General features: G+C 40.2%; 2 protein-coding genes across 2 annotated transcripts; one reads left to right on the forward strand and one right to left on the reverse strand.

The window, feature by feature from the left end:
- Positions 1–2,513: 2,513 nt before the first annotated feature.
- Positions 2,514–4,829, reverse strand: hspb11 (heat shock protein, alpha-crystallin-related, b11). Its single transcript, XM_086076405.1, has 5 exons — positions 4,617–4,829; positions 4,393–4,499; positions 3,343–3,411; positions 3,224–3,267; positions 2,514–3,131 (listed from the first exon to the last, which is right to left on the reverse strand). The coding sequence occupies exons 1-5, from the start codon at positions 4,706–4,708 to the stop codon at positions 3,039–3,041; spliced, it is 405 nt and encodes a 134-aa protein (XP_085932531.1). The 5' UTR covers positions 4,709–4,829; the 3' UTR covers positions 2,514–3,038.
- On the forward strand, positions 4,818–7,585 carry smn1 (survival of motor neuron 1, telomeric). The gene is made up of 7 exons (XM_086076404.1): positions 4,818–4,977; positions 5,530–5,601; positions 5,683–5,994; positions 6,676–6,837; positions 7,012–7,089; positions 7,201–7,308; positions 7,404–7,585. Exons 1-7 carry the CDS (start codon positions 4,930–4,932, stop codon positions 7,458–7,460), a joined length of 837 nt encoding a protein of 278 aa, XP_085932530.1. The 5' UTR covers positions 4,818–4,929; the 3' UTR covers positions 7,461–7,585.
- Positions 7,586–9,821: the final 2,236 nt, after the last annotated feature.

The raw sequence follows: 9,821 nt of genomic DNA on the forward strand, positions 1-9,821 counted from the left end.
TTGTTTGCAGAGTAAGAATTAATTTATGTGAAAATATATCAATGAATCACAAATTTGTGTCAAATGTTTGCAGGTATGACTTTGAGGGGAAGTCAACAAAAAAATTTTTTTTTTTACAATAATATGTTCAATGCAGCCCCAGTCGTCTAAACACGATATTCTGATTAATATTGCGTTGGTGAAATGTGAATTAAGCAGCAACATGTACCCATTTGTATTCATCACAGGGCGCAGCCATTTTGCCATTTGTTGTAGACTGAAAATGAAATCAGTTTCTCTGGGCTCAGGTAACGACCAATCAGGGCTCAGCTTGCGAATGTCACATGGCCAAAATCAGAAAACAGGTGAGCCATGATTGGCTGTTACCTGAGCAGGAAGTGGTAAAATGGCCGCCCCCCTGTGTTGGGGAGGAGGGGGTGGGAATAGGTGTTTTCTGCTTAGTTCATATTCCACGCCGTGTTTACAATATTGGGGGCGCAAAGAACATATTATTGTGCAGAAAATGTTTGTGTTGTTTGTGAATGAGGCTGATTGTTATTGTTTGTGGTGTGCTGTCTTAATCATTTCAACTCACCACATGATAAAAGCACTAAGCAGAAACATGCCATTTTTTTCATTATGTTTGGCGTCACATTTTAAAAACGGATTAAAATATTAAACATATTTGCATGTGTACCCTGCTTAAATAAACATATTTGGTAACTTAAGTGGGTGTTCAAAACATAATCCAAACATCTCCCAATTGGTGACGAAAAACATTTTTAATGAAGTCGAATTATATTACAATAAGAAATTCATTCATACGCCCTGGTAATAATGCTTTGTGCTATAATGAGTTGTGATCCAACAGACGCCTCAGTGTCATTGGACAGCCATTAAGAAAGCCCCGAGAAGACACCGGCCGATAACCGAAGCCTGCCCTGCAGTGACATGATAATGACACTCTCATATCCTGCTGTGATTCTCCTCATCGGCTGACAGTCAAGAACAAAAGGGGGCCTGAATTCATTAGTGGAGGGGCGGCGCATTTGCAAACCATATTTACCGTAATATATTCTGTTTTCCAAGATTGGTAAAGGGGAATATCCTTACCCGTGACAAAAAGAAAAAGGAAAAAGATTCTTAAAAATTAAGGGCATCAGACGATTACATTTTTTAATCATAATTAATCGCATGACTTCACTAGTTAACTCACGATTAATCACAAATTTGATATCTGTTCTAAATGTACAATAAAAAAATCTAGGTTTTCATACTCGTTAACAAAAATGGGGAAAAAAATTTAAACTAATAGAAATAGTTCAAATGAATTTTTGACGTCTATAGCCGTCAATGGCAGTGAATGAGTTAAATGTAAATCAGTGCAATCCAATTCATTGCAGTTTGAATTGACCTCTAATATTTGAAATTATTTCCAGAAACCATATTTACCGTAACATATTCCGTTTTCCAAGATTGGTAAAGGGGAATATCCTTACCCGTGACGAAAGCCCACCCGCGACTATAAATAAGCCATACAGGTGAATAATAAATGAGTCAATAACAGTGTATCAGTTGCTACCTTGCCCTCATTACTCATTACACTCACGTACTCAAATGTGCTATATCGCGGACATACCCCTGAGCAATTAGTTGCTCCTTAAATATCAGGGGGCTTGTTATTTAGCCCAGTATTTTATACTTTTTATTGGTTTATTCAAAGAGCCGTGCTGCTGCACCGCCTCGGCAAATCCCCGAGCTCCTCTGCAGTCAGCAAAGTAATTGGGGAGGGAGTCCCAAAGGGTCCGCGCGCACTGCTCAACCTGATAAGATGACATGGCAGTGGAGGGAGATAGGGGCGAGCATAGTGCGGCTGTGTGGAGGATGGGAGCGCACCGTGTGGCTGTGCACATGCATGCATGCGCTAAAGGGAATAGCTTTGCGGCCTATAGAGACTTACTGGTTGGCTGGGAAACCATCTGGATCCCACTAGCCTCCAGTTGCATCACCCGTGACCCCCCCCCACCACCCTTTTCTATAGGGATGTCAATATCGGCACATGGGAGGGGATGCCAATGTCCAGATGCCAATTCAAGCCTCCCCTCCTCGTCAGATGAAAATTTGTTAATTAACTGTGTCTCTCTGAGAGAGAGTGAGAGAAAGAAATGCCCTTTGTGTTGGTGCCATTCATGGCAAGCCAGCTCTTGTTCTGAAGCTCTGCCAAATGAGCAGAAACAGATGAAAACGCTATGAAAAGGTCTCTTAAGTGAATCCATATCTTTAAGATAACTTTTGGGCGAGAGGCGGCATATGGTTGGGAAGCAACTATTCGCACTTCACATTGATGGGCTTTGCTCTTCAGTGAGGCTCGCATCCCAGTTTTGACCGTGGACCGAAGATTCAAACCAAGCACCTTTCGACTGCGAAGCGCAGCTGCTAACCACTAGGGCATCATGCCGTCCAGCATATTAACAAAATCTAGTTTCAGTATTTCTCTTACACGTTTTGAAAAAAAAAAGAAGTTTCTTACTCAATACAGGTGTATCCAATGTTTTAAGCAAATTGTAAGTCATATAGTTTTCATTTATACACACACGTTTATAGCAAAATCTTTTTCCACTTTCTTTTATCACTTCCAGCAAAAAAATAAAAAATGCTTTCAGTCCAAATTAGTACAGGGTATAATAAAAATAATTTATAGGGCAGTACAGACGAGCAAGTGGTTACTGCGTTTGAATATCTGTTCCACAATAATGTACAGTGTATATAAAAAGTCTACACACCCCTGTTCAAACAGCATTCAACGTATAAGAGGGTATGCACACTTGTGCAACTACATTATTTCTCCCCTCGAAAAGTTTCTTTTAAATAATTTGAGGTCACACTGAAGGTGGAAAAAGTTTTAAATTATTTATCTTGGTCTCTTTTTTTTTATATCACAAAAACCTGTCATTTGAAAAGTAGGCTGTAGACTTTTATATCCAGTGTACTGTATATTTATCCCCCCCGACCCCCACCGCTGGTTTAAGTGACAAATGTGCGTGACAATGGTGCAAGTGTCATTTTTGTACACCAACTCTGTGCACTGAAACGAAATGATCGTATCCTGAGGTGATGATAAAACGAAGGTGAGTCGCATTGGTTCTGTTTAGCTGGAAAACAAAAACAAGGAACGAAAACAAGTTAGGGTTTGCCCCCAAGTTCATTCCATTAATTACGTTTGACGTTATCATGTTAAACCTACTGAAATAGAATTTGTCTGAAGATGTCCCTCTGTGAGTTTCAATTCTGCAGGAAAATCAGTTAATTAGGATTTGTAAAGCAAGTGAGTGACTAATACATGCATATATTCATCATCCCTACCTTTCGCTGCCACAAACTCAAAGTGAGAGGCGTTTTGTGATGTGTTCATTTCTACTTTTAGATGCTTGACTGCAAAAACAAAGCAAGGGGGAAAGAGTCATCAAGCCTGTCCAGCAGATTTAATTAAATCATCACCAAATTTCACTAAAATGAAATGAACAATGGCTGTGTTTAGGGTTAGGATACAGCCTTGGAGAACATCTAACAAAGCATGAGTCACCTGTTAGGCTTTGTCTAAGGGCATCATTATAAAAGGAGTGGGCTTTTTTTAAAACTCATTTTTAGGAACACCTGAAGCCTTGAAAAGAAAATAACTTTATTTATGCTGCATTAACCAAGCTGGATTTAGACTTGGAATGACATGCATGCATGCGGCGTCACTGTGAAATCCATCCGTTTTCTATAGCGCTTGTTTTTTTTTTAGGGGGTCACATGTTGGCACCCATCCCAGCTGACTGTGGCTGAGATTTAATGTTGATACCTAAGAAATAACATTTAGATTTACATTTAAGATATTTTAGATATCTACATTTAAATTTTGCATTTAGACTTAACACTTAACATTTAAGTGCAACCTTAAATATTTGGACGTAACTATTTAATACATCTCTAAATTGATAAATATTGTTACAAAAATGCACACCAAAAAAAAAGTGATTCTCGTAAATTCACACCAGTTTTTGTCAAATATGGTTTGAACATGAATGTGACAAAATGCGATTATTTTTCTGATGCCTAGATATATACATATACAGTACATACAAAACAAAAATACATATTTTGAATTCAATGAGATACAACACAAGAGCTGCTTCAAAGCAATGTTCAAGTTTGAGTGACACCGTCACATACCAATTAATTTATGACAATAAATACTTATCACCCTTTGTCTATAACATGCTTCATGAGAGGGAGAAACATTAGAAACACTCATCAATAACAAACATTATGAAATTATTATTATTAGATTTTTTATTTTTTTTTTAGACACAGCTCTTGCATGGGTTCTCATTAATAGATTGCGTGGAAGGTTAATGTGGATCATGTTACCGTTATAGCTGTCCAAGGTCACTGAAGAAACGTTTGTCAATTCAGCAAAGCGAATAATGAACTCTTGAGGAAACATTCCCGTGGACATCCAAAACGTGTTCGTGTTTCTGTTTCAGAGAGACAATAAAATAGCAAAAGCCAGGTAAGAGTCAAAGTATGTGTGGTCTACTCAACTGGACCAGTTTACAAATACTCACAAAACAAAACAAAGAGGAGACCCCTACCCATCAATAATATTTTCCGGCGGGTGGTCCTCGTCGTTGGAAGCAGCCACAACAACTTTCGCTCCCAGAGAAAGAAGAGACGTCTCAATCATGGTGAAAGAATGACAAACAACGCAAAATACAACCCCAAATGTGGCCAGACGTGCGTGGAATAGCCGCAGCTTGCTAACACACACAAACAACCTAGCGTTGCCACGCCAACTCTCTGCGTCGCACGATATATACGTCACGGCAAGCGACCTACGTTGTATGCTCGACGCATGTAGCTCGTTAGCTCTTTAGCGCTTAGCTGTGGATTTATGCATTGTTTTTTATGGCGAATGGATGCGACGACGTGCTGTTCGTGCGAGGGGCCGGGCAGGTGAGCCGCGCTGCTGAATAGTAGTAATATTATAAACTACATATTGGTTAACGCGTAGCTTTTGTATGACATTAACGAGAGCTAGCATGTTAAGCTAACAAATCAACATGCTGTAGTGATTTAAAAGTTGCGTACAAAAGCAAGATTTACAAAAAAAAATACGTTATGGATTGGTAAACTATGTATCTTGTCTCCCTGGACGAGAGGGATGGAATACAAGAAACAGTTAGAACCCACTGCAAACATGCAATAGTGTCCTGCACACTGTCCGATACGTTTTACAAGCAGCTACGGAAAATTAAATTAAATTGATTCACGTGAGAACTCAGACCACTACTATCAGACGAGTCTTTTTAAAGACGATCCGAGTGATGCGAGGATCATTGTCCTTTGATAAAGATTAGGCAAGTTAAAACCGGTGAAAATCATCTATTGGCCAAGACATACATAAACATAGGCTAAAATGCAACACATAACATTTTAACATGCATGTGCAAATGTTGATTCAATTTAACTAACTTATACTTTTATTTTTATTTTTTTCCCCCCCAGAGTGATGACTCAGATATTTGGGATGACACCGCCTTGATAAAAGCCTATGATAAGGCTGTCGCCACATTTAAGGTACCAAAAAGTTTTGATGCATTCATTTTTTTAAATGTTTTATATTGTTTACTCACATATATGCTCCTGTTGTCGTACTAGACTGCCCTTAAAGGGGAAGACGAGCCGCAAGCGTCAATCAAAATCCCACCAGGAGCAAAGCGAAAGAATAATAAAAAGAAGAACAGCAGGAAAAGAACTAATGCATCAACAGATAAACAGTGGCAGGTTGGAGATTCTTGCTGTGCTTACTGGTCAGAAGACAATCAACTGTACTCGGCTACCATCTCCTCCGTCGACAAAAAGAAAGGCACGTGCATAGTTGCCTACACAGACTACGGCAATGAGGAAGAGCAGAACCTCGAAGACTTACTTTCGGAGATCTCTGAGGGTGACGAAGAAACCAAAACCACGGTAGAATATCCGTTTTACTCATGCAAGCAACTTTGTCTTGAGGATTTGTTTAAAAAAAATCTGAAACCATTTTAACTAAGAAGCTTTCTGGATGTCACACTACTCTCAACATATTGGGCTTTTAATATGAGTTTTCTTGAAACAGGATCTGCTTTTGACAAACCATGCAACAGAAGGCCTACTAATAATCATATCACTGAGAAAAGCACTAAACTATTTGTCTCTCAAAGCCAGGGATACTCTTATCTCTACCTAACTTTAGTACTACAGTTGTTGACAGAAAAATAATTTGCCAGGCAACAAATTAGCAACTTTTCCAATGTCAGTTGGCAAGCCAGGGACAAGGGAATGTCATACTTACAAAAACTGCAACACCTTAGCTATCAAATGCTAACGGAATCACATCTGTCCAAATTATACCTTAAATTAAACAGAAAATTGTCATTTTTGACATCCTGTACATAATAAAAATATTTTCTATATTGTATCATGTCCCATGACATTTGATGAAAGGTACATCTGCAATTTCTCTTAAAGTTACAACACCAGCTTTACAGACGCCATGTTTTGGTAGTCTGCGGGGTTCACGCACACCGCAACTGCCGTGCCTTTGATGACTTTGACCACAGAGGAAAAAATAAATGGGACGGTAAACATGTGTTTTTTTTCCTCACAATTTAGACGCAGGAGGCAGAGTCTTCCACGGAGGAAAGTGACAGGTCAACAGAACCAAACCAGCACAAACTTCAGGAACACAGTAAAACCCAAAAGGCCAAATTCCACAAGGCTCCTCCCCCCATGTGGGCTCCTGGATTCCCTCCTCCCATGCCACCATTCAGACAGGTAAGATCACATTGCCATGTACAGTTTTACTTCTCAGTTAGTGTGCTCCATATATGTGGTGCAGACACGTCAACTGGTATACCACCTTCCCATTTTGCAAGTTTACCTCATAACATGTATAGTATTCGTGAATTGAGCGTTGTAACAGGGTTTCTGACTTTTTATCACCCACAGGGTGGAAAAAGGCATTCCGGTGGTGGTCACGGTCATGTACCTCCTCCCTGGCATCCCATGATGCAATTCGGCCCACCGGTGAGTTGAGTTACAAACGTGTTAAGTTTGTAATGTTAGTCAAATATTGACACCGCATAGATTTACCACAAATCAGCTTCTTTCATTTCTCTCGCCTTGCGTGCCTTTCAGATGATCCCTCCGCCCCCTCCCATGAGTCCCGACGCGGGAGATGACGAGGCCATGGGCAGCATGCTCATCTCCTGGTACATGAGTGGATACCACACAGGCTACTACTTGGTATGGATTGTTTCATCGAAAAAAAATGCTTTTATGCTACATTCTAGAGGTATTTTTCTGGCGGGATTTTATTTGATCAAATTGTACTTTTCTAGGGTTTGAAGCAAGGTCGCAATGAAGCTGCCAAATGGACCAAGCCGCACCAGAAATGAAAACAAACAAATGTTGGTCTTTCACCACAAGTGGCCATTGTACTTGTTAGTTTGAGCTCAACTGAGTAAGGACGTATTTGTATTCTTTGTAAATAGATTTAATAAAGGGCATGAACTAAACACTCTCCATAACTGCCTCCGTGTTTTCTCTCGCAAAGCAATATCTTTTAATGCTCTATCTTCCATGAAATCGAATAAGATCCGATACAAGAGCTCCATCAAATAGCCTCTCATTTTCAGTTAATCCATCTTGGACAGTGTCAGTCAAAAGTGAGATTGGTCTGCCTTCTTAAGATGACAATTTGCTCTCGCGTGTACTTAATGAAGTGTCTGGTGACTTGTATGTGGGGTGATAGACTGACGTGAGCTTGCAATGGCATGTGTTGTCCAGCAGAAGTCAGACTCGTGTAATGGAGTCTTTAACAGTGCATATGGCATGCAGAGAAACAAATCTTCTCATAATCATTTTTTGTATGCATCTCCGAGCATTGTCCTTACAGTTTTTGTCATTCTTTCACTAAAATATATGGAGCTACCTCTGATCCAGAAAGCAACAGCACCGCATCTGTCACCTTTACACTTTGGATCAGGAGCTACGCAGGAACATATGGCGGACATGATTACAGTGTGGAGACACATCAATTAATGTAATCCTGCAAGCCCTCAGGATGTTGGCATGGAAGTGATTTACTAGCGAGAGGGGAAATTGCAAATATATGGAGAAGGTAAATGTAGGATGCTGCAGTGCATATTGCCGCATACGTTTGTAAAACGTACCCTCTTGAGCGGAATGAAAGCGAGGCAAACGAACGGCATTGTCAGGTTGACCTAATTGATTTCCGCTCGTCTTCAGTACGATTTGTCGTAATTTGTCGTTGATCCCGACATGCCGAACAATGGTTCCGACTGTACGAAGAGCTGTGAAAGCACTGTAACCATTCCCTTTTATATTTAGAATGGAGACGACCACATGATTGTAGACTCGAAAGCCACAGTCATTCCTCTGGGTCCTCAATACTTTGGTTCACTGAAATTGAAGCAAAATAAAAAAAAATATTTCTCATGCGGGTGAAATGACACTTGCTTACTCCCTCTCCTCCGGATCCAAGCTGCTGGGCGCTCTATCACACAGCGCATTTAGAGTACATACAAGTGAGAAAGCTGGGTGAAATTGTCTTTTGTGGAAAAATGTCCCTGCATGGTTGTCACATGTTTTTTTTTTCTTCTTCTTTTTTTTTTTTGCACCACATGATCATCCACCAGCTGCTCCACAGTCTTTTTTTTTTTTTCCTTCCGTAATAAGCAATTCATTTCTTGATGCCATTTTGTATCCTTGTGCCACTGCGTCAGTGTTGACTAGCAGTCGTGTTTGTTTTTGCTACGAGGGGGCAAAAATACCAGAGGAGAAGAAAATGGAGCGGTTACCAGCAAAATATATTTTGCGGCATTTACAAAAAGAAGATGCAGATAAAAGCAAACCTATCTTTTCCTTCCAGATGGCTTTGAAATGTGCCATGACAAAGCATACACATAAGCACATTGCTTGTGTGAAGCTGAGCTGCCCAAAGGGCTCACACGGAGCCCCCCCGAGAGGAGTTGAAAAGCGGGGAAGGCCCCGGTTGGAGAAAGCATCGCTCCCTAACCTCAAGCCCTCGATATCTGTCTACCCCCTACTGACCACAGCGGCATGAGACCTGTAAACATAATCTGTAATTCACACACACAGTCTGGGAGAAACCCGCACACACACACACACACACACACACACACACACACACACACACACACACCTCCCAGTTTGATCACATTGCAGCATGAGATGCACAGCCTAAAGCTATTTACACAAGCACCCATCAACAAACATCCTGCTTATAAATATGTTCAAGGGTGGGGGGGGGGCGCTCCTTTCGATCGCAAATATGTAACTATCATCTCTACACATTATTTACCTTGGTTGAATTGTTCTTTTTTTTTATATCACAAATCTGCCATTTGAAAAGGGGTGTGTAGACTTTTTATAACCACTCTTTTCTTTACATGTCTAGATAAACGTCTTTATAAAGGAGAAATTTACCAAAAAACGAGACACTGACAATTGAGGCATTTTGCGTGCATAAAATGGCTGTAATTCCTGAAATATTTTTGTGAAACTGAAACTTCTTTAAATTCAATCATGTTGACTGTTTTGAATTGAAATCAATTGTGATGATGTATGAAGGCACCTGATTAAAAACGCTTCTGGACCTAACTGTATCCTATGTTGCTTGTGGTCCCAAAATGTGCATTTTTGCGCTAATATACTGTATAAGGCCAAACATTTTACTATTACAGTTACAGGTCTGTTATCAGGATGGACAAGTC

Source organism: Leptonotus elevatus, chromosome 5, assembly GCF_054856555.1.
Source record: "Leptonotus elevatus isolate MCC_2025b chromosome 5, RoL_Lele_1.0, whole genome shotgun sequence".
NCBI lineage: Eukaryota > Metazoa > Chordata > Actinopteri > Syngnathiformes > Syngnathidae > Leptonotus > Leptonotus elevatus.